Below are 24,799 nucleotides of genomic sequence, written 5' to 3'. Positions count from 1 at the left end.
ACAAATGATTTCACAATAGCTAATGTTAAGGGTTTCCATGCCTCCCTGTTGGCTCTCCGCCTCTTCAATTGCCTGTTATGTCAATGTTAGAGGAAGCTGGAGTCAAAACAGAAAGAACAATCCCTGCTCCCTCCTTCCATTTGATTGCATTAGAGACAAAAATCTAATGGTTTCCTCAAGTGTTGAACTGATTAAAGAGTTTTTCAGGGCACTTCTTCACAGCCAGATTTTGCATCAATAATTTTGCAATTGAAAATTTTCAGGTGTTCCAGCAGGGCTGACCCATATTCATGGTCCTGTTTGTCTCCTGAAAGAGGAGCAAATAAATACAGTGGGAAAGTTTTGTTAAACTGTGTCCTCTAGGAAAAAGTTTTGGTTAAAGTTGGGACAAGGTCAGTGAGAGACCCAGTGTTGACGAGGAAAGGAGAAAAAAGGAATGTACGTTGTGATGAGTTATACGAGGAGACATAACAGTATGGCGAGCTTGCTGGCTGGCAACCTGTTCCATCTGTCTTTTTATCCAACTGCCTGTTCCGCCGTCTCTTCTCATCCTTTTCATCTGCCGTTCTCGCAGAGCTGCAACACAGGATAATTAACAATATCAATGAATTTATTGATTTTTTCATTTTGGATTAATAAATCACTTAATTGGTTGTATATTAAGTCTATATATACGACATATCCTAAAATAATGACCAATTCTTCCAGATCCTAAATTGACGTCTTTACAGTGTCAGCAATTCAGTCAAAAGTGAAATAGCCTCACAGAAGCCTCGTCGTGACACTGTATTCACCAAAGTAACTGCCGAGACCTGGGAAAACTGTGATATCGCTGCAGCAAGGAAAGGCAGGAAGAATCACATTATTACCGATAGAAGTGGTCAGAACTACGCCAAATATGACCAGGTTGTTTGAAACCAGAATTTTCGTTTATGTGCTTGACTGAATATAAAAAATTATCAGCTTTGTCCTTCCTCCTATAAGTCCCTCTGTAGGAGATACTGCTGTGCAGCTATGCTTTGAGAGTAGATATTATAGATACAGGTACCGTCACTGCCACAGTCTGTGTCTCACCCTGTTCCTTCGTCTTATCGGCGCCCTCCAGCTGATGCCAACAGAGGTGTGTCAGCCAGAGGGGGCGTGTCAAGCTCCACTTGTGATGTCAACAAAAAGCGGCACTATTGTCAGAAGGCCACATGCCAAATTTGAAGGTGATTAATTAAATTCCAAAGAGAGCAGGCGGGTCTGAAGACATTTCTATTTTGAAAAGAAGTTGGCATCTGCCTGAGCCACAGCAACTCTGAGAAAGAAAGATAGGAGACTTTTTAAACGCATTTAAACACGCTGCCATTGTATGCAGTGGAGCGAGTCTGTCTGGTTAAAAACATGCAGCAGTTTACTCTTACAAATTGCCATTAGTAGGGAAAATGGGTAATTAATGGAGCTTTTCCAGAAGAGTCTGTGGAGATAAACATGGGAGTGTGATTGTACAGTAACTACTGGGGATTTACTTACCTCTTGTTGTGATCAACCATCTGTTGCTGTCCTTGAGAGCTGCACTCTAATTCGATTTGTGTGCAAGAAACAGCTGGCAAATATCGTTATTGCATTTTCTTCCGTTTAGAGTGCATAGGTGTTGACAGATCGGAGCAATCTTGTGAAAATTATTGTACAAATGACTGCATGATGAAATTAATTAAAAATACACTTCTTTGCAATAGTGTCAAGCAGAAGACAACTAATACATTTCCATTAGCTGCCATTTAGGAACATTTGCTTGTGCTGTGCTGAATGCCTCCTTTGTATGATAAACTTAATTGCAGTAATTGTGACACGTAAGAGTCATTTTGAAAGTCTGATCTTTTTATGTGTACGTGTGTGTGTGTGTGTGTGTGTGTGTGTGTGTGTGTGTGTGTGTGTGTGTGTGTGTGTGTGTGTACTCCCAAAACACATCACTTTTATGTCCCCTTTTTTGCATGTTCTCCATTGTGGCATGCATGCGTCTCATCCCAAAGCTTTTTTTTTTTTTTTTTTTTAGGACAAAAATGCACTTTTACTGCGATGGCTGCCAGCCAGTGGGGCCACTCAGCCTCAGTGACCTCTGCTAAGTGACCTGCAGTAATGAGAGCTCATGCATGGTGCAATCTGCCCTCTTTGAACACGTCCCAGTTCAGTGTGGTCAGATGCTACACCTCCCTCATGCACTCCACTGTTGGAGATGTCCTTAATGAGACCTGAAACATGAGAAGGGAAGGTAGGCAGTGTGAAAAGTGAAATGGAGACATTCTAAGACAAGTATTAAAGTGAAAGATAGTGTTGCAGTTCATGCGTGTGTGTGCGAGACAGAGAGGAGTTGATGAGTCTCTAACAAGCAGCTTCATCAGAGTGAGGAATGAGCTGCCAAGCCGGATCTTTCTTTTGACCTACCTTGGAGAGCAATGGATGGATGGATGGACAGATGGGTGGATGGATGGATGGAGGGAGACAGAACAGAGAGATATAGGGAGAGCATCTACTGAAGTGCCGTGCAGAGGCTCCTTTCTTCATTGCCTGTCAAGGCAGCTCGTCTGTCTGCCAGAAGACGATCATTTATCTTCTCGCTCTGATCCCACAGTCACAACTTGGAGCACCACCAGTACGCAGGCAATGACCAGGGAAATGATGCAGCGGATATGATGGATAAAGAGGATACACACGGTGACTGCTGCTTTTGGCACCACACCAGCCATATCTCCTCCCAAGCTGGTGTGCTGTAGTGAGGGGGGTATTTTTGCAAGTACAGTCTATGGATAAAAGGTAGATACCAGCATGGAAAATTAGTTAAGGAGGACCTTTTGTGTACCTGAAAATTGTGTTTAACCTTATTTTTTTTTCCTCCAATAAAATATTCTCTAAATGTCAACATAATTCAGTTTTTCCAATATATTTATTATTCTTTGAAGAGAAATTTTCTCTGGTTGCTTTCTTGCTTTCTCCCTCTCCCTCTTCTTCTTCTCTCTCTCCATCACAGAGCTCAGTGCATGCATTGCTCTGGCATTAGTATGCACAGTGGATGCAGTCACACTTTGATGTGCAGCCACATGATTTCACAGTCCACCCTGGTGGCATAGATCAAATTTACAGGTATGTGGAGGCAAGACTGATGAGGAGATTCAAGTTTTCATTTCATCTCTAAGGGTTTCACAGTTACGAGACAATATAATGCCTAAGGTACATACACTGTATGTGGGTATTGGGTCTTAATGTTAATGAAATATTGTAAAAATTCGCTCATTTGGTTGTTGTTTTTTGTTTTGTTTTTTTCACCATAGCTCTGCATAAACAAGTTATGAGGCAACATAAAAATGAATGGAAAACAATTTTTAAACATTTAATTCATTCTGTCTCTGTGTTTCTTAGCAATAAAGTCCACTTATAAGAGAGAATGACCTTGAGAATCGGCTTGGGCACAAGTTGAAAACAAAGTCATGATTCTAATCTTTATAATTAATGTGCACAAGAGCCTGTGTCATTCATTACTGCTGATATTTAATCTCATAGATGGGGGATAGTTTCTGTGACTGAATGGCATATTTCAGTTCATGATTGATTCCTCTTGGCACAGGATTGCTATGTAAGATGAAGCAATCACTCTAAGTCAGAAAGAAAAGAGTGAAAGTTAGGGTTTTTTCTTTTCGCAGAGCTCCCACATTCAGGAAGTCAGCTCAGTGACTTCCCAGTGTTATGACGTTTATTAAGAAGCTGCAGGAATCCTAAATCACATTTGATTGCAATGTTTTTTTCTGCACACAGAAAAAACGTGATTCATATAAAAACGCTCTTAATAAACTCTTAATAAAAAGAATATTTAAGTATTGATTCAAAGAGATATCAATAATGTGGAAGGTTTAATGTTGTCTTCATTTCTGTGGGGATGTGAGATGGTGGCTTGTTAATGATAAACTCATCAATCATTTTTTTTATAATAAATCATCTCACTTATTGCTGTGATACATGGTTCATTTTCTCTGCTGAGGCCTCAACAATAGAAACAGATGAGACCGAGACTCTCCTCCCATTTGTGTTACCACATCAAGATGTTATCTCCAGCTTAAAAGCTTATCATGCCGACAGTAATGATATTGAGTGACTGAATTGTGTGTTTTGATGGATATCGCTGTGAGTAATCTGATTCCAAATTGTGTCCCACTTCTCATATTGTTCTGATTTTAGAGTCTGCAAATAACTATGCTCCCCATCTCCGCTCATTCTTACCCCCGTCAAAATCTCTCGTCTCGCTTATAGTCATTTGTCATAGCTATGATTCTTCCCCAAAGGTAGAGAAATAGGTTGAAAACCCAGTTTAGTGCTCTGTGACACAAAAATAGATTACCATTGTCCAATGTCTACTTGGCCTGTAGTTAATCTGGCGTACATTGTGTACTGTGCTGTATTTTCAATAGTCTCCATTCTGCTCTCTGATGGGGCTGAGAACCTGTCTCTAAAGGTATCAGCTCTGCTTTATGATGAGAATAATTAGCTTCTACCATAAAGAAACACCATTCACAGCGGTAAGAATTAACAGCGAAGACTCCTGTCAAATCATTTCCACGCTGTCTGCGGCTACAATTGCATTTTATCTCGGGGAATGCAGAATTTAGGAAATCCTCTCCGTGAATCCTCTTTTGCTGGAAACTTAAAGCCTGGTTTTGCTGGAAAATAGCCTGATTGTACTACGCATCGTCCAACCATGTCAGGAGGCAAATGTATTTATAGTTTTTTTGGATAGGCACATTCAAAGATGTGGTGAAAGGCTCAAAATAAGTAATTTTAAATTGTGATATCAAAAATATAACCTAGCTTAAAGTATGTCCTGTGTACGAAAGAGCAAAAGTAACAGCTACAGAGAATTTATCAGATGTCCACTTTTGAAATAATGGGAACCTAATGACATACAGTCATCATCTTGGTTGAATCACCCTTGCGTCCTTTGTTTGATTCATGGATTAATGTGACGATGAAAAAAACATAATTCAAGTTATTCTTGAGTGTATGACCTATCATCTAATAAGCAGGTGTGAAATAACACCTGATCAATTTGGATCAAATTTCTTCAGTCATGACAGATTATAGCTCTTTATGACAGCCTCACACTCCTGTCTTCTTCACAGCCCACAAGACTCCCCCGTCCTTGCCGCCACCAAGAGCAAGGTCAGCCACTAAATGCCACATCTGACATCGTTACTCTGCATTGTCAAACAGGAGCTAAGTGTTTAGCACATTGATTTTCCCCCCTTTTGCTCTTGCTTAGATTGATCATCTCTTGGAAGTCAGTCTTTGGGAAAGTGATCAATGCTCTGCCATACAATTATCATCTCACGAATGCGTCATTTAAAAGCCAATATCCGTTTTAGTGAGGTGCTTAGTGGAAAACACTTTGTCATGTACATGTCAGGCAATGACACCGGGCCTAAATAGGGAATGCACTCACCGAATGGTAAAACGTGGTAAAACCTGTAAGAGTTTGTTAATGGATCCTGACCATTCGACACTTTTTTAGAATATTTAACTAGCGAGGCATAGCACACTGTACACGCTCAAGACCAGACCAGGCTCAAATGGATCTCAACCAGTTACAAGGCAAAGCAGGTTCGCTTTTCACTATTTTTTAGCCACATTTGCAATTGCATTCTGTGTTTGTACAGCATGTGTGATGGTGTATTTAAAATGCTGTTTGTGCCTGCAAGTGTTTACAATGAAATGAATAAGTAAATAATTAAATAAATGAGAAGGAACATTAACAGACAGACGGTGAGCTGTAGCCAACTGCCTTATTGCTTAAAGGCAACATTAAAACATGCAAACATGCCAGTGAGAAGGATATGAGCTTATTAACATTTATTGCATATGGAGCCCAGCTCCATGCAAAATCATGCAACTCCCTGATTGCTTGGCTTTACAGAAAGTGGGCAGATTATTTGCACAGCAAAGTGCCCTTTCTCTACATACACTACTCTGGGAATTTTTGCATGCATCCATAATTTGATGTTAAGTGCCTGTTGATGCATTATGCATGTTAGATAATGCATTGTGTGTAATCCAGGCAGACCTTGCCTGAACCTAGGCCGACATATCGTTCCAGACCCCACACGCAGAAACCCCATTATGGCGTGATGGCTGGTTGAGACATCCACCATGTGTCACACCTCCTCCACTGTGTCATTCTGTGTCACACAATATTGAGAATAGACCTCAGACCAGACAGTAACTACACCCTGTGTCATACTAAACACAATTACTTAAAATTACTTAAATAGCATTTTCTAACTTTAGTTTTTACCCATTTTCATAACTTCTTCCTTCCTCTTCCTTTGTTTCTCCCTTTTTTTTTTTTTTTTTTTAGAAGAGGTGAACTGAGACCCATGGGTTAGATTCAGGCCATTTTCCAGGGCTCACCGCATCCAATTGTTTTCTCCCAAGGAATGTCACTTTTTGAAGGCTGCTCTATGGTGCCGTTCAAAAAGGCAGTTTTGTGATTTTGAATGGACAATTTAGTTGCTCATTTCACCATCCAACTCTCATTTAGAGCGAGCAGTGACCTGTGTCATATGGACATTGGATAGAGGTCAGGCTCCACCAACTGTACTGCAGGGTGCAGTAAAACACAGAGAGGTACAGCCACACCTGCAGGCTTGGACTCAGTGGATCTGTTGGTTTTTAAAGAGACAAGTGTACACACAGAGACACACACAATATGAGGGGACAAAAATGAGAAACAAGAGGTGATAGGCAAACGCTTGCTGGCTTTGTCTAGTGCATCTGTGCGACAGCATACAGTAAATTCTATACAACAGTGTTTCTGACATCGCACTACACTATTTCTGGCCTCACCCTTCTATCATGGAAATAAGATAAGTGGGATGTAAGTGAAGGGACACAAGCCATCTCTCCCCTTTACTGCAGGTTTTTATTTTGATACCACATTTAAAATGCAATGAAGCCCATCTCCATACAAAATGCAACTGTCGTGCTCATAAAAGAGTATCCAGCAACGTTATGCTTACACCTGAAAGACCACAGAAGTAGGTTACATCCTGCATATATTTACCATAATCACCCCCCTTTCTCCATTCATCTGTAAGGTAACTTCTGAGAACTTTTAATGTGTTTTCTCCAAAGTGGCCTTTTTTCTTTTTTTTTTTTTTTTTTTACCTGCCAGCTATTAGTCTTCATCACTTTTCTGAACAACCATGTGGGTAATAAAAGCTAGGATTGACATTTAAGCTATAATGGTTGTCAGCAGCCCCTGTAGTGCCCCTCCCTTCACTAGGCTTGAGCTTGGCAGTGGGTCTTCTTGCGGCGGGCTGAGTCCATGACACGGAGAGTTATATATGCCAGGGCATTACTGAGCCCTTCTTAATCCGGTTTGTCACGCTGTTCCCTCTGGACTGGGGTAATTTCATGGTGCTGAACTGGTATTGATAGAGCCTTGGTAAATGAGGCACGCAGCAATCGTTAACTTTAATAACCATAAAGATGTGAGCATTGGAGTCATACGGGCCCACGAGAGGAAACCCTTACAGGTGATTAAGAATCGACCAGGGCCGTGGCCAGCAGCACCTCGCATCTCTTATTTGTACTAATGGAATTACCTGTTAAAGATGTCAAGACTATTACCACCAATGGTGCAATTGCTGCACAATACTTTTCCTATTTGGTAAACTGGAGCCTATTTCCATGTCTTGCATGAGCAATGCCTGTTAAAAGCAAGGTGCATACTAAGATTTTTCTTTTTTATGTCTTTTTTGTCTCCACCTTTCTCCTCCAGTCATAATAGGTTTCTTTAAGTTGGACCCACTGTAGTAGAATAGCACTCAGTATTCTGTAAGAGTATAGCTAGATTCAGAAGTAAGCCATACCAACGGAGGGGAAAAACAACATTGATTCATGTGACTCCAGTATAGCTGGGTCAGTGGTTCCTGTCAGTCAGCTTGAGCTCTGGAGTGTCTGTCTCCCTACTCCCCCTTCTCTCCCCCCCTCTCTCCCCCGCTCTCCTTCAGGTTTGTGGTAGCTCTAGGCACTACTATAGCTGCTATGTCCACTTGTTTGTCTACTCCCATTACTGTGGGTGATGCTGCCTCAGGAGGAAAGTGAAATCCAGGCCACAGAAGGGTCAGTGAGAAACCAGCCTGAAGCCTTCACTCTGGCTGAGGTCAGAGAAACCATACGGATCACTGCAGAAGGGTGCTGATGGGCACTTGATAAATGGAGAATCCACTGCAGCTCCTGATTCACCAGTGACACATTGGTTCAAAAGGTTTTTAGATTAGATAAATAATGGCTAACAATCCCTAAGATTAATTTGTTTGTTATTCTTGGAGATAATCCGCACTGTAAAACGTCCTAAAGCTGGCATTCCTATTCCTCCCGCTTCTAAAGATGTGTCTAGCAGTGAGTGGATCAAACTCTTCTGGTAGACTTTCTCCTTGAGGCTGCTTTTTATTATTCATTGGCAAGAGTTCGATCTCTGGGAGAGGGCTTCAAAGTGAGAGCAAGTGACAGGGGTTCGAGTCTTCACCACTGCAAAGAATGTCCTAACTCTAAGAGGAGTTTGTGGTGTTCAACGCTTTCTTGCGTGAACACACACAGTCAGTGTCCACGTTACCTCCTCTGTTCAGCAAAATGCGTATCAGCATAGCTCTGATATGTGGCACATGCACAGAAATATGCACCATGCATGCACTTTTGCTGCTTCACCCATTCCCTCCATACTCCATGTGGTGTGATTTAGAGCGCACTAGCACAGCAGCAGTGATATACTCCATCATGAAAATATAGCACTGAGGTCTAATTCTGCTCCTTCCAGGGATTTCACTTCAACACTGTTCACTTTAACCGGTCCGGATGCGGAGGTAGAGGAATTTGACCAGTAAATGAGGGTTGTGTAATTTCTGATAAAATATATAAACCGTATCAGTTGCCAAGGGGAAGGACATGAAAAGTTGTCCCTGGCACTGCCTCTAAGGCCTCCATTTGGAATCCACTCAGCGATGCTTTGTAACGTGTTTAAACATTATCCTAAGTAATCAGGGGGAGTGTTCATGAAGTTCCAGCTTGATGTTTAAGTAATGAAAAGCAAAATTCTGATGAACATCATTAAACATATATGCGGTGGGACAGCTGGCCCGCAGCCACTTTGATGCCTTTGCCTCTTGAAACAGATCATTAATATCCTCCTTTTTTCTTCCCTCGAATCTGAAAAACATAAAACTAATTGGGACAAACAGAATAGAGTTTTTTTTTTTTTAAATTGGACAAATCTGACAACTTTTCAATCAGATGAAATTTAGTATGTTTCAAACTGTGCATGATAAAAAAAACGGGTCATTTTCCATTATGCATGATTTCAGAGAAAGAAAAGTTGACAGAAATAAACCAACTCAATAAACAATCTGCTGTTTAATAAAACTTTGCGAGGGTTTGAATCGACTTGTCTGGCACAAAGTACAAAGCAACTTTGTTCACTTTGTACTGAAAGAGGCATTTGGCAACTGTGAGAGTTTCAATTTGTCTTCCAAATGTGCATCATTTTCAGCAATAATGTGAAATGCAGCTCTCACTCTGCTTCTTGAATAAGAACCGAGTGTCACATTTACATTTCTGTGCTCTACACGTGCCTGCAATTATTTACTGACAATGGAAACCATAATTCCTGTTGCCACCTGAGATGTAAATTGACAATTAGAAGCACTAAGATAGTGGATAGCTGTCAGGTACACAGAAGCACTGGGGAACAGCAGCAAGCCCACGGAGAAGGATGAATTGTGAAGAGAGATGGACAGTGGTTGATGCAGCAGCTGCCTGTCTGGCAAAGCAGGCAAACAAAGCAGGCTCTCCAACATGCGGAAACGGCTCATTTTCACCTGAGTATATACTGATTAAGTTGTTATGACGAGTCCTTGAAAGGCTTAAGTTTTCCCGGCTGCTGTATTCCTTCCCTCGGCCATATGTCATTGCTTAATAACTGTAGCAGTGAGAGAAGCAGCGTGTGTGAGAGAGAGAGAGAGAGAGAGAGAGCTAAGGAGAGTTAAAGAGAGAAGAGGTGACAGAAATGCTTGCTGATGGTGTGCCAGTGAGTAGTGCTCTTGGGTACTCTGCATAGATTATAGTTGTTGACGCTGAAGCTGAGCCAAGGTGTAGTGGAAAGAGTTTGTGTTTTTTGTGGTGACATTGTCATGAACACCTGCATTTATCTCTGTGTCAAAAAAGTGCCAGATGCAGTGAGATCAGAAGGCAATCAGTTGCCAGCAGAGTACGTTCTTTGTCACTCAAAAGATAAAAAAGAAACTGTCTGTAAAGCCTGGAGTCTTCTGCTGAATTGCTGTGGGTTTGTTGCTGTGACCTTGAATTTATGAACAAAAATAATGTTGTTGTGTGTGTCTATGTGTGTGTGTGTAGCAGGAGATAGACCAGAGACTTCACAACAAGGATCATTTCTGATGATCTCTTTAGAAATAAAGTGGCAGCAGGACATCACCTCGTCCTCTCTCATAAAGAAAACAGTGAAGAAAGAGAAAGTTTCAGATAATGTATGTGACAATGAACCCTACTTATGGGGAAAAAAACAAGAGGACTGAAATAGCTCCATTTATTTTCTAACTGTGCTTGCATGAAACCTCATCACTTTGGCTCCCTTTACTCACAGGGATAAGGCTATAAATTGGTCGGACTAATTTGTAATTCTGTAGTTTAAATTCTATAGCATAAATATTTTTATATGTTATATTATATGTTTCCCTGCTTTATTTTACCTTATGTCTTAGAGTGGACCGGAATGACTGAAACAGAAATACAGTGATCCGCGACTTAAAAAGAATGTGGGACAAGGGCGCAATGTGGGGGTCCAATCCCTTGTCCCCCCCTCTACTTCTGGCGCCCCAGCCTGTCAGGCTCTTGGAAGAGGTCAAAATGATTTTCTCTGGCAGTTAGCAATTTTCAGACTGTCTTTTTGAGCTCCTCATCATGTGTGACAGCAGTAATTTTGACCAGCTTGACAGACGATTTGTCCCATGGTCAGCTTCTGCAGTAAAGACAACGGGAGGCGCTATTAACTCGTTATCAGTGGTCATGAATGTATTTCCTCCGTGGCGGCAGAGCATGTTACGCAAGCCTTCAGAAATTCCTGGCAGTTACAACAACCAATAAGGCAGTACTTTCAGGGAACATACTTTGACACAAGACCAGTGCTATCTCCGCACACAAAGAATATCTCTTGCAAATTGTTTACTCCTCGGATGTAAGACCATCCTCAAGTTTTCAAGTAACTTTCATTTAAAAAATATGGTGTTCTATGCTCAGGCCAATGTCGTATATTTATGTTAATGTAATAAATTATGTACACATTCAGCTCTGAATTTTGCCTTTTCCACAGTGCCTGTAACTCTCCTTGGACCATAAATGTCAAACTCTTTGTTCTGTGCAGAAAACACTCTAATATGAAGTGAGACTTTTTATGTTGAGCCTCCACTCCATCCCCCCGCTATCTGTCTCCACATTTTACAACCCTACCTCATTAACAGTTCCTAATTGGCCATTGGGCTAAGCTGAAAACAATGAAGCATTGATTTCCTTAAACATAATCACCCCATCCAGTCATTTAATGGCTGCTGTCACTGTGGGCCACCAAGAGAAAAATGACCAGTCAGCGGTCCCATCGATGCCCTTCACCTCCCCTCACCAAAGGCTAGAGAGCACAGCCAGCCATTCCATCTTAGCAGGTTGGTTTAACCCCTTTAGCTGCCTGACAGGCTCCGAGCAGTACATCCATCACAACCTGCAGTCATGTCTCAAGTTGTCATGATCCAATATTGTGCCAGACTGCACCGTTACCATTGTGCATTTGAGCAGAAAATATCCATTATGAAACATCATATGCATAAATACACAACACACGCACACAAGCTCAGACACAGATAATGGATGGTCATTTACTTCACCCTGGGCTCCCTGCTACCTGAATGGGATTATGTCTAGTCCAAGTGGCCATTTGTTGTCTAAGTGGCTCTTGTGAGTGGCCCAGTAGAGTCATCGTGAAGCCATTTACACTGCTCTCTTCTCCACATACCAGATGGTTCATAGTGATCACGCCTAATGTCCACCTGGCTGATCACCCTGGACTTCACCCCATGGCTGAAGCACATGCTGGCATGTGCTTATGTGTGTGTATAAGGGTTATTCCTGAATTATGATGGCAGTAATGATAATAATCATCATAATAATCATAATAATACATCTTTTCCAAAGATGTATTCAGTCAGAAGTCTGAAAGTAAAATATATAACAATAACTGTAACTGTACAACAATTTGCCATAAATGGTCAATTTGTGAACTCCAACTGAAATGGGGAAACACAAAATTGATTCAGTGGCTTAAATCCCACTAAAGAATCAAATCCAAAAGTCCCAGATCAGGACAAGTAACATTCAAACACGTGATATGAATATGATAAGTAATGTGTTTTTGTTGTCCCTTGTCAGATGTTTGCTGGTTACACCTCTGTAGTACCAACCTGCAAATCAGGCATTGAAGCTAGCTGAGGGGATTCAACCCAATTCAGTATTCTGTGACACAACGTAAACTCCTCACTTATTCAGAGATATGCTTTGACTTGAAAGCAAGTCTGCAGGTCAGGAAGCTGCCGGTAAAATATTCAGCAAGCCAACACATTGTGGAGTTTGGGGTTTTAGCACACTCAAGGGATTTTTCTCCTCACTTTTATAGTCTATGTTCTGCCTCCTCCTGCCCAGAAATATCTAACAACAAGCGCTGAGAGAGTGACATTAATACTGCACGACAGCACAGTACAGGAGGACCGCAAATGTTTGCCTTTTAATCCAGGACTCTGCAGCCTTTGGTCTGGCCACAGCAGAGATTGGTGAGAATGGGAGAAGAAAACTGTTGCCAAACCCGTCTGGGTTGCTGGGAGCTCAGTTCTGTAATTCATGACCCGAGCCATTTTAAACATTTGCACAACCAACCCAGCCAGAGAAACACACACCGGTTATTGTCATGCCAGTGGAAGCAAATGCATCTTCTCATGGCAGCAGGATGTCCTCTTTAAAACTTGGAATGGCCAAGTAAAATAAGTCACAAGCAAAATGGAATGTGGCACATGGTTATGTCCCCTTCTTTTTGCACTGTCCTTTCTGTACATTGGATAGGATAAGTTCAACCATCCTCTCCTCTCCTCTCCTCTCCTTTCCTCTGTCCTGGGATGAGCTCCAGTTTAATTGTTGGATGCTGGTGTCTGTTGCGGTGGCTGTCAAGGGAAGATAAAGAGTTTTTCCTGGGGCGTAAGGAAAGGGGAGAGCGGTGATGGAGGGCCTCTCTCCTGCAGCTCCTCTGGCTGCATTAGCCCCACGCTTTATAATTGTGTGAAGGGGGCACTTCCAGTGGCTCTCTCATTACTCACTGGCATGGCCAGTCCCTGGCAGCCAGACACACCTTGTCCTCTAGCTCTCTCTCTCTCTCTCTCTCTCTCTCTCTCTCTCTCTCTCTCTCTCTCTCTCTCTGCCTGTCTCACTCATTTCATGATGTCCCTCAGCTCCATCACCCCCTCTCCCTCCCCTGGGCAATCTTCCCTATTGTTATTTTGACCCAGTACCGCCATCGGCGCATATCGCCTTCTCTTTTCGCAGACTTTTTTTGACATCCTCCTTTGTCAGACTGGGACCTATCGCACAACGTTTGCTATGACTGATATCACCTATGCTTTGGACTTAATGCTTTACTGTACTATGACCCAAGACTGTATTGTGTCATGTGTCAAGTCTAATGATTGCCAAGTCTTCACTGACGTTGTCCAGAAATAAAAAAAAAGATTCATCCTTTTTAATCATATTGACAAAACATGGAAGATATCAAGGATGGAAAAATAGGAACCTTAATACATACTGAGTGTGTTTTGTGAGCTTCATCATGGGCTGATTGGTATGGAGTGAGGACAGCCAGCACTGAGTGAGAGGCAATTAGATGACATAATTGAGATGCCTCAAGGGCCAATTTGTTACACATACTTACAGTGCCCAGTGATTGTACTGCAGTGTGTCTCACATGATATGATGTGTGGTAGTCACACAATAACATTCATGTTATTGTGGTTTGGATTTGGATTTTTCTGTTAAAAACATTGTATAGTAAAAGTAAAAGTACAGATACTTCCGATCTATAGTCTATAGTCAGTCAATGAAAACTTACAGCACCTCTCTGCGATTGCTTCAGTTAATTATCTTTGATATGTGTCCTTTTAATCTGTCACATGTACTGACTGTGTATCTCTGTGTCTGTTTGTCGGTCTACAGAGGGAGGTACGTGTGAGGTGATTGCTGCCCACCGATGCTGTAACAAGAATCGTATCGAGGAGCGTTCTCAGACAGTTAAGTGCTCCTGTTTACCGGGGAAAGTGGCCGGGACGACACGCAACAAACCCTCCTGTGTGGATGGTGAGCGCAACTCATTTGTTTTAAAACTGTGCTGCTGCTGACTTTTTATTACTGAAGGCTCTTTTGAGGGAGAAAGTCCTTGTCTATTATTTATGATAACTGTTCTACCCAGCCTAGTGTACAAAAAAGTTATGTACAAATTACATCCAGTGACGACCTTGTATGTACGTATGTAGAGAGGAGGAACCTAATGAACAGCAACAAAAAAAAAGGGATTTTTGATGTGACAGATTTAGTTCTACCAGTAGTTAGTAATTTTACACTGCAGAGGTATTTTGATTAAAAGTATTTTCCTGTAATGGAAACTACTTAATGTCAAATTAGAAAAAAAAAACAAAAACTGGACACCGCCATGAAACAAAATTAGGATGATTATTTTTCTAAACCAAATTATACAGTGTAAAAAGGTCATATGAATAAGAATAATTACAAGAAATCAGGATCGAATCCAGTTTTCCATGTGACTGCACTGAAGGTCTGAGTTTGGTTTATTATCGTATTACTTTGGCATATGCTTTATTGAACTGGATATTTCCTATTGACTCAATCTCTCAAACTGCAGCAATCAACAGTACATTTACTCAAATAGTGTGCCTAAGTACAGTTTGGAAGTGTCTGTACTTTTACTTGAGTTTTTCAATTTTCTAAAATTTATATATCATATTTTAATACTTTTTACTTTGCTACAAAGATCAGAAAGCTGCAATTGGGAGTTATGTTTCAGATTAAGTTTTACAAATAAAAAATGTGGTCAATTTATAAAATAACATTGTTATATATTAAACGCCACAAATCTCAACTAAGTACAACATTAAAGTACTTCCTACATGTTAATGCACCAATGCTAATTATCTATTTTGTTGATAGTACTTGTGGACTGAAGTAAAATGAAGTCCGAAGTTTTACTTGAGTATTTTTACCATGTGATATCGCTACTTCTACTTTAATAAAGAATCCAAATACTTTTCATATCAGAAATGAAATACAGTTCCAACGTGGAACTTATTCTTCACACGCTTTAATAAACACCTCACACTGAGACCTACAGCATATTCCCATATAACTTTCTCTGCTGTCTTTCTGTGATATTTTATAATGACACAAATACATTCAACCATTAAAAACCCAGTAGTGCTGTGCTGCTGGGCATCATGGGAGAGAGAAGATGATCCAGTTGTGCTGTTGAACACCTGAGCAAGGAGCACGTTGCAGATCACATCGCCCAAGGCAGCTCAGGCTGATGGAAATGAATAACTAATAAACACAAGTCAGGGAAGCTCCAGGCTAGTGCACCTGAATTACCTTAGCTGAGAAAAACAATCAGGCAGAGGTAGCTCCATGAGGAAAAAAAAATCTGACAGGAAGTCACAAGTCTACTGAGACAGAACTGCGATGCCCCCCTCACTCCACGGAGCTCATTTATTGCTCCTCAGTCTCGATCTTTTCACCTCCACCTTTGGCAGAGATCAAAGTTATAACCCTCTGACTGCCTTCTCACAAAGAAATGGCACCAAAAATACATTCATTATGAGGAATGTTACATGAAGGGCCAGACAGTGGGCTTCACAGGGTTGGTTAGCCACAGCTGACACGCAAGAAGATCCTATAATATGAATTAAGTATGACCAAAGGATGACACAAAAGAACTTTGGATGAAAAATTCCCAAAAACCCTAAAAAACTTTTTAGTGAACAGCTGAAAATTTTTAGTCCTTGGGTTTTGTTTAAAAAAGAAAACCAAAAAAATGATGTTGTGTTTGCCCTGTGGTTGGAGACATCTCTCCTCAATGAAACATTTACAGAGCTCTGACCTTGAGATGTAGCTTTTTTAGCAGGCTGTGTTGTCCTTGTACAGAGATGCAGACAACCAGACACTGTCTCGTCTGCCGCACATAACAGACAAGGGACTCTGGACTGCTTTTGTATCCATTCAGATTGTCTTTTTCACTAAACATGGCCTAGACAGACTTCAGATAAAATACCAGGAAACCTTAACATCAGACTGAGAGATTTTTTTGCCCTCGACTAAAAATTACATCTCAGTCCTTAAGACGAACAGCATGCTAGCTGACTAGAAAAATAAAAGGTGAGTATAACTTGATGCGATAGGCCTTTTTTAAATCCCAGGATAAAGAAATCCAAAGAAGTTGTGGTATAGAAATCAAAAACGAAATTACACGGACTGAGGCCTAGAGGTGGAGAAGTGGGAGACGTTGTTAACACTTCATGCCTCCCTGCTTCGGACTCCCGCAGCGAGCGAATCCTTGTTGTTAGTGTATTGATTGACAAGCACTTAGAGAAGGAGTGGTGAAAAAATGGAAATGACAAGCCACTGAACAGCAAGCCATGCTACTGAGCACCACAGGAAAGAGTTAAGGTGACCTGCCCTCTTAATAATTTTTATTTCCTTTAGTTGGGGCCGTTATGGCCTCTCATAGATGGTTATCACCTGCTTCAAAGTGAATCAGACTGTTTGTTACTTAACAAACGCTGAAACCACCATGGGTAAGGGCTGAAGGGCAAAAGAAATAATTATGTGATTATTCATAAGAGCTCATTTGTAGTCAGAAGTGTCAGGCGTTGCAAACACACCATTTAATTAAGGAATCTTTTTTTGTAAGTGTGAAAATAAATGGACACGGAGGGGTGATGGGGGGAGACTCCATTAAGGGGTTTTGATTGTCTAGGAAAGCTACACATGAAAGTATGTGTTTGTCAACTGGTCGCCGCAGGACACCGTTGCACTATGTGAGGGATTATAGACTTGCGGAGTCAGTGGTCTGGCCCCTCAGCAGCGCACCGGCCTGGCCCAGATGGAGCTCTCTCCCCAGGTCCCAGCGTTATTAATGTTCCATCCAGATAAGGAACGATGCCGCAGCCCAGCTCATCTCGCCACCCCCTGGGGGACACCTGCCGCCACTGTACCATACACAGGTTGTGTTCCCTAAACAAAAAAAAAAAAAGAAAAAAGAAAAAATGAAGAATAGCCAGTGCTCTGATATAACAAATCAGAAGTGTATCTTCAGAGGTCATTTGGTTTGGGCACACATACAGAGCCTGGAGGAATGAACAATCCTTTATCTTTGTCCAAATTTGCAGAAGCAGGCAGTCGCCATGATCTGCTGTATTATCGGTCATTAGCATCAAACTAACTCCAACATCAAAGCACGCAGTGAAGATCAGTCCCATTGTCAAGTGTTCGCCATCTCGTGAATATGAGCCCCATGGGGGTTATTGCAGTTGCTATTGCTAAACTGTTTTGGTTGTTATTAATATGTGGGGATGTGACGTCAGCTTGCGTTGAAAGGCGTCATGCTCAGTGGGGGTCTGCTGTCAGATTATCCCTGTAGTGGGAATTGATTATTAGCTTTGACAAGGAGAACTATGCCCCAGTTATGTCAGGGCCAACGAGGCTCTTAGTGAAGAACATTCCTTTTAACAAGTCAAAAGCTCATATCTCTCCAGCCTCACCGGGCCGATCACACAGACTCAGATTAGGCGCTCGTCACTGCACCGCTGCCTTTATCCCAGTCTATGAGACGTGAAAGCCTTCAGCCACAGTATGACTACGCACACACACACATACGCAAAGATACACACGTGCATATGTACTGATTTACTCAGCCCATGCACGCAGATGCCCTAATATGCACACATGCTACCACTTTATGTTGTCATGTAGCTGTTGTAACACTAAACTCTTTCAACAAGAGATGCACGCAGATGCCCGCTCGCCGCTGATCACTGATGGGGAATGAACCCTTCTGTCTGGCTGCCGGCGCATATAGCCGAGCATGACAGGTTGTCATGGTACATTTGAGATACATCCGGGGGGGAGACACACATGGTCTCTACTTGCAGGGACGGACAAGAAGTCCTGCAAGTTCTTCCACATACATTACTGGTCACACAGATGCACATTATGAATGAAATCAAAATATCAGAAGTATGCCAGAGTAAGACACTCTGTTTGATATGGTCTTTAAAACATAATAGTTTCATTACAAGCAGGGTAATCATAGATATCAGCCAGAAGGTAGTTTATCAGACAGAGCTTGTCCTGATGTGATTTGTCCATATAGACGTATCTGATGTGCAGGACTTTATGAATCTTTGTGCTTGCTTGCATGGATATCAAAGTCCAAACTGGTGACAGCCAAGAAAGCCAAGATGACATCTCTTCTTATCATAATGTCCTTGCCCCCCACAGCTTGGCTGTCATATTGTTGCACCCCTACCCACCCCCCTCCTGCATGTTGTTGGCTACACGCAAACCTGCTGCAGATACTGCCTGAGGGGATGGACAGAAGGAGCAGATTATACTGTACAATAGAAAACAATAACTCCTTTCTCTTACTGACAAACACGCACATAGACAGACATAAGGAGAGACTTACAAACATAGAAATCCTCCTGGGTCAAAACAGATGTTTGTGGCTTCCAAGAAGTTGAAGATAATGATTGTGAAGCAGGTTTTCTCCTCCATCTTTGTCACATCCCACAGAGCTCTCACAGCATTGTGGTGATGTGATTAGACTCACAACCTTTAACCTGCCAGGGGAGGATCTGACCCTCAGCTGGAGTTGAAAGGTCTCCATAGTTTTGTTTTTTCTCCCTCTTTTCTTATGTTTTTATCTTCTTTTTTTTTTACAACATCATATTTCCTTTTTGCTCTCACTGCTGGAGTAACAAGTTCGTGGTTGTATCGATCGAGACAGAGAGGTAAAGAAACATAGGGCAGATCTATGTCAGTGTGTGGGAGATACATTTTTCGTGAGTCTGCTTTTGTACCCACACAAAAGAAAGGAAATAACCACACAACAAAAGGAGTCATTGTTCATCCATTAATAGGCACACACAGACACACACATACACACACACACACACACTAACTCCACAGACACAGTTACTCATTGATCACTCGCTCATTGATGCTCAAAATTTACACACAGATTCATCATATTTTTCTTTGTAGTACTTTTGACCCTGAGTTATTCCATCATTTTGCATTATCCCTGATAAATTTTGCAGATGTTTGTCCGTGTAACTGTGCATTCCATTTTCACCTGAATGAATCGGAGGTCATTCAAACTAGTAAAACCTTCTGTAGGGATTTTTAAGTCTTAATTTGAATTCAAAAACCCCACTGAAAATGAAAATGCAGGAATTGTTCCTCAAATTTGCGGGATGGCCATTACAAATTCAGAAATTCATTAAAGCCATGTGATTAGAAAGCCAAACAATATTTTCTGAATAGCTAATCAACCCCGGCTCTCTCTTTTCTGAAAGAGGCAAAGATTAATGCAGAATAATGACCATCTGAGGCTGACCTCGGGTTCAGTGGTCCAGGTCTCAGTCCCACTGTAATTATACACTTGCTTCATTTGCTTCATGCTCCCTTGACCCTTCCAATACTTTTTTTTTGCTGTTGCACAAAGCTTGCACTCATACCTCTGTCTCACTGAGATGGAAATGTGTTTTTTTAATCAAACAGTCCACTGTAATTCTTCTAGTATAGCGAAAGAGGGATCATTTGATTAATGAACTGTTTGCTTACTTGCATGATTATGTGAATGAATGATTGATTTGATTGATTGATTGACCTTTTGCTTGGTTAGTAACTGAGTAATCAGGGCACATGCAGATCACTGACGTAAACTGTTCAGGTAAAAAGGGAAGAGAAAAACTCCCAGATGACCTGAGTGAGTCAGTGAAGGGAAAAAATGGAGCTGGATGTTATCCTGTGGGAAGAATCGATCCTTCACCACAAACTGTAAATTTAACCCAACAAATGGCTTGAGAATTTAAAGCCTAATTGCTTTCTGCTCCAGATCTTGACTGAAGGCAACTCATCTAAGTGACTGGCCAGGAAAAAAAAAAAAAAAAAGCAAACACTACAGCTGACATAAATGAAAAGCCATTGTTTTGCTATGATTAAGTCCACCAAGCGCTGTGCGGCCGCTCCAAGTTAAAAACCATTAACTATTCATTGAGCCCAAAGACACGTATTCACATTTTGACACGGACAGAAATCAATTCTCTTCCTCATCCGTCAAGGTGTTCAAACATTCTGCTACCTGGCAGGGACGTGTCAGCAAGTTCAATCCATCACGGAGCCCGCTCACCAGTGATCTGACAGATGCACTTGTAAAAGGTCCATCGCTTCATGTTTTTCAATCAATTCAAGTCCCACTCTTGCTTTGTCCATCAAAGCTAAAGACTCCAGCCTGCTAACACGTTGAATCAAACATTCTTTCGGTTCTTCTTTGCTTATTTTTCCAAGCCCCATCTGTCATCTTTGACAGTACATAGCAGCTACTTTATGGTAACGTGAGGATGGTGTTAATAGGTGTTGGTGCACATACATCGAACGCTTTCAGCTTAAAGAGATGGGTCTGAAAATTAATAGTCAGCCCAACGCAGGGTGTAGGACAGTGGCCTGCTGTAATCCCCCCTCCTGCTTCACTCCCGTGCAGGCACAGAGGAGGAGTAAAGTTTTCCGATGCTGGAACAAAGGTTATACCCTCTATGCTGACGATTGCACAGGGAGTAGTTAAAGTAAAACGACTGTTGGAGGTCAGTGGTCACCAGAGAGTGATGCATGGACCTCGGCCCAGAAATGGCTCTTCTCCGTTGGTCAAGGTCAGAGCCAGATGTCCTGGCCCGGGTACAGCCACAGACATGAAATGCGTGTGTTCACATGAGGCTCGACTCTGTCTGGTTCTTTTCCTCGTGGCCATCCGAACAGACACGTCATTAACAAGGTGTTGTCAAGTTGTGCTGAGATGAGCCTGCTGCCTTCCACATTGACTGAAATAGGTTTTTAAGGCAAAGATCAAATTTGAATATTTATGAGATGTATTTCATAGGCGCTGCTCATTAAACTTTTACTCTCCTTTTACTACAGGATGGGAATCTGTCAAGATATTAATTAGAGTTGTGCAAAAGATGGTGGATTATCCACATCATCTGGCCTATGCTGTGGAATAAATTTTCATTTTTTCTTTTTTTAATTTATTTATATAAGCCCAGAACTGCAACCCTGCTCTAGTTTACAATTTCTGAATGGTGACATGTCTCGAGACTCTGGTAATCCATCTTTGATCTTGTGGGCATACTATACAGATAATGAGGAGGCAGTGCTGTCTCTGGTTGGATATTTTATTTTCAAGCTAAAGAGTCATGAAGGCTTCTTAAGCGCAGCCTCAGGACTCGACAGTGTCCACAACATTTAGAAAATCTTCAAATGAGGCAACTCTATAAAAAGATGAACAAGTCATCATTAGAATGATAATTAGTGTCTGGTCTGGTTTTTCCACACAAAACTTAAAATACCTTGTTAAAAATGTGTAGAATTAAATCTGTTCAAATCCAGACTTGAGACTGAATCTGAAAATTAAACTGAAAGTTTCATCGCTAGTCACAGGATGTCCTCTGCCTCATTTCCACATCGCTCTTGTGTAAGTTGCATATTGGACCATGACTGGTTTCCAGTCTGGCTGTAATCTCACAAAATCACACTCGTACATACACGTGTTAAACTCAGATTTAAGATTCACTCAGAGAAATTTTCCCCAACAAAATACATTCAACAACCAATAGGTATTCTGACTCTTCCCTAACTGAAAAACATTATGCAGGAATTTAATATTGCTCATCACAGAAGTAAGTATTGGCTGCAACAAATAATACTAACAGAAACTTCCCAGGCCGATGTAAATGCAGCCGTTTTCTAGACTCCCTGTGTATAAATTATCTATGCTTCATGTGCACACATTTCAAGGCACAGGGGGTGAGGAGAACTCAGTACTGTGAAGTACAGTAAATACCATTCAACTTTCATCCAAAGCAGCTCTCGTGTTTCAGCAGCTCGTGTGAGGCAGTGTTTTAATATCCTGCCTCGTTTTTCTTCCTTTTCTGTCTCTTTCCTGCTTTCCCTCTGGTTCCACTTGAAGGAATTGATTTTTTTGTTTTGCAGGTATTACTTTACCATTTTAAATTTCAAGTGGATTCTGCATTCACATTGTCGAATATAAATCGTCAGCAGTTGGTAGTATGATGAAAAACAACTTGCTCGGTTCCCCCCAACTCTCCACAGCGAGAAGAAGAGGCTAAACAGAGTGGCGGCGTCGCGGCGCATCATCATCGCTCGATAGAACTGATTAAACACATCTCCTCAAGCCTAGTTATAATTTGCCACTTAACGAGGACTTCCTGCATAGTTATGGTGTTGCAGCTAAAACGCAGCTGAATGTAAACATGATTAAGGATGTGAAGTGTATATTTAGCCCATGGATGAAGACAGAGGGAGAAAAAGCGAGATGGCAGGAGCACAGTGGATGATGGACCAACATGTGGTAATTAGTGGATAAGGTAAACAGCCATGGGTGAAGCCAAAGGGCGGGTTCACAGCTGGTTAGTGGATGCTCTGATTCTGGCATTCAGTATCCTCAGGGCTCATGGAGGGTAAAACGAAGGAGGAAGTCAGGAAATGCAGCAAGTTCTCTAAACAGCAGTGGGGTGTAACTCCATGTCCGGTGTGTGTGTGTGTGTGTGTGTGTGTGTGTGTGTGTGTGTGTGTGTGTGTGTGTGTGTGTGTGTGTGTGTGTGTGTGTGTGTGTGTGTGTGCACTCACACAGAACCGAAGCACGCTCAGTGCTGTGAGGGACTACACTTAACGTCTTCTTCCATCAGTTGGAGACGGCATGTTGCTCATACTCACAATTGATTGGTGGCTGGCCTGTAACCTTGGCAACACAGCCTGAAGGGGGGAAAAAAAAAACAACATTTTTCCAAAAGGTTCAAAAATGAAATGAAACTAGTTTAACGCATTGCATTCACCCAATCATTTGACCTTCACATCGTCTTTATGTCAACATGATAAAAGGAAAGATGCTCTTTGGAGATTTAAGCAACAGATTTTAAGAAAATATACTGTATGCTGAAAAAAAATAGTTGGGGGAAAGATGACTTGTCGTTTGAGAAATTGCTTTGAACTTTTCACACTTGCTGTCAGAAACATCATCACTACTGATACAGAGGAGTGTTAAAAACAAAAAGTTTTTCAGACGTCATGGTTAATAAATCATGCTTAATAAATTAATCAGAACTTGACTTTGAAAGTCAAGTTCTGTATATAAAATGCATTTTTGCAACAGTACTCTTTGGCTCACTTGTTATAAAATACTGTTACAAGTAACACAGTTGAGACATTTCAAATACAGTGCAACTGGATGTGAAAGAACAGGGAAGCACATTTCCTCATGTGATTAACTGAACATATGGCCTGTGGTAAGTCAATTAGAAGAACATATATTCTTTATTTAACTTGTCTTCACTCAGGTTACTCACCTATCATGAAAAGTATTTTTTATAATCTCAAACCTAAAACACACAGACACACACCCAGAAACACAAACAGAGAGAGAGACAGAGTGAGGGAGAACGAGCGAGCGAGAGAGAGAAAGAAAGAGCAAGATCTTGATGAGAAGATGAGAACATATTTGTTTTTGTCAGATCGCTGGAGGAAGAATTCAGTCGAAGTTAATGAGAGGCAATTAGTTTTGATTAAAAATGAGATTGCTCCCCTACATGCAATGTAGCTATATCAAAACAAAATAATGATTAATTTCTGTTGGTATAATACATTATTGTCAACAGCAAAAGTACCCATGCAGCAACGATACAATTGCTCTGAGGCCGAAGCAGAGGAAAAACATTCATTTAGAGACACGTCTGGGTGTTCCTCTGGAGTTGCTCATAATATAGTGTGTGGGAGCGAGTGTGCCTGTGTCGAATATGTACACAAAATGTGTTTACGTGGGAGACTGTGATGATTCCACACCTACATTTTAAACTCCTTGTTACTCCTTATGGTTTTAATTGTATGTTATTATGTATTTTTACTTTAATGCCCATTTAAGGCTCTTTTTCTTTGTGTATGAGTGTGTGTTTCTGTGTGGTAAACTAACCTGCTTTGTTGCATATTTGTGCTCTCCTTCCCCAGCGTCCATTGTAATTGGGAAATGGTGGTGTGAGATGGAACCATGTCTGGAGGGAGAAGAGTGTAAGACTCTGCCTGACAACTCTGGATGGATGTGCTCCTCTGGGAACAAAATCAAGACCACAAGGGTGAGACCTCACACAGACACAAACACACACACACACACACACACACACACACACACACACACACACACACACACACACACACACACACACACACACACACACACACACAGACTCACACAGACTCACACAGACTCACACCTCAGCCGACATGAATCTATATGTATGCTCAAATCAACACAATACATGTA

At 41.4% G+C, this 24,799-nt stretch overlaps 1 protein-coding gene across 2 annotated transcripts in view; it reads left to right on the top strand.

Annotated features, from left to right (window-relative positions):
* LOC121179435 (chemokine-like protein TAFA-1) overlaps nucleotides 1–24,799 on the top strand; it is a 97,764-nt gene that overhangs the window by 71,794 nt on the left and 1,171 nt on the right. The window contains exons 2-4 of one of the 2 annotated variants that reach the window (XM_041034298.1): nucleotides 14,341–14,481; nucleotides 24,487–24,688; nucleotides 24,745–24,763. In XM_041034298.1, the coding sequence (XP_040890232.1) occupies nucleotides 14,341–14,481; nucleotides 24,487–24,688; nucleotides 24,745–24,763 (362 nt within the window). Of the gene's footprint in view, nucleotides 1–14,340; nucleotides 14,482–24,486; nucleotides 24,689–24,744; nucleotides 24,764–24,799 lie in introns of those variants that run through there. The other variant, XM_041034299.1, reaches the window with a different exon arrangement.

This window comes from Toxotes jaculatrix, chromosome 3 (genome assembly GCF_017976425.1).
Source record: "Toxotes jaculatrix isolate fToxJac2 chromosome 3, fToxJac2.pri, whole genome shotgun sequence".
NCBI classification, from domain to species: Eukaryota; Metazoa; Chordata; class Actinopteri; family Toxotidae; genus Toxotes; species Toxotes jaculatrix.
This window is presented reverse-complemented; position numbering and strand designations above follow the sequence as displayed.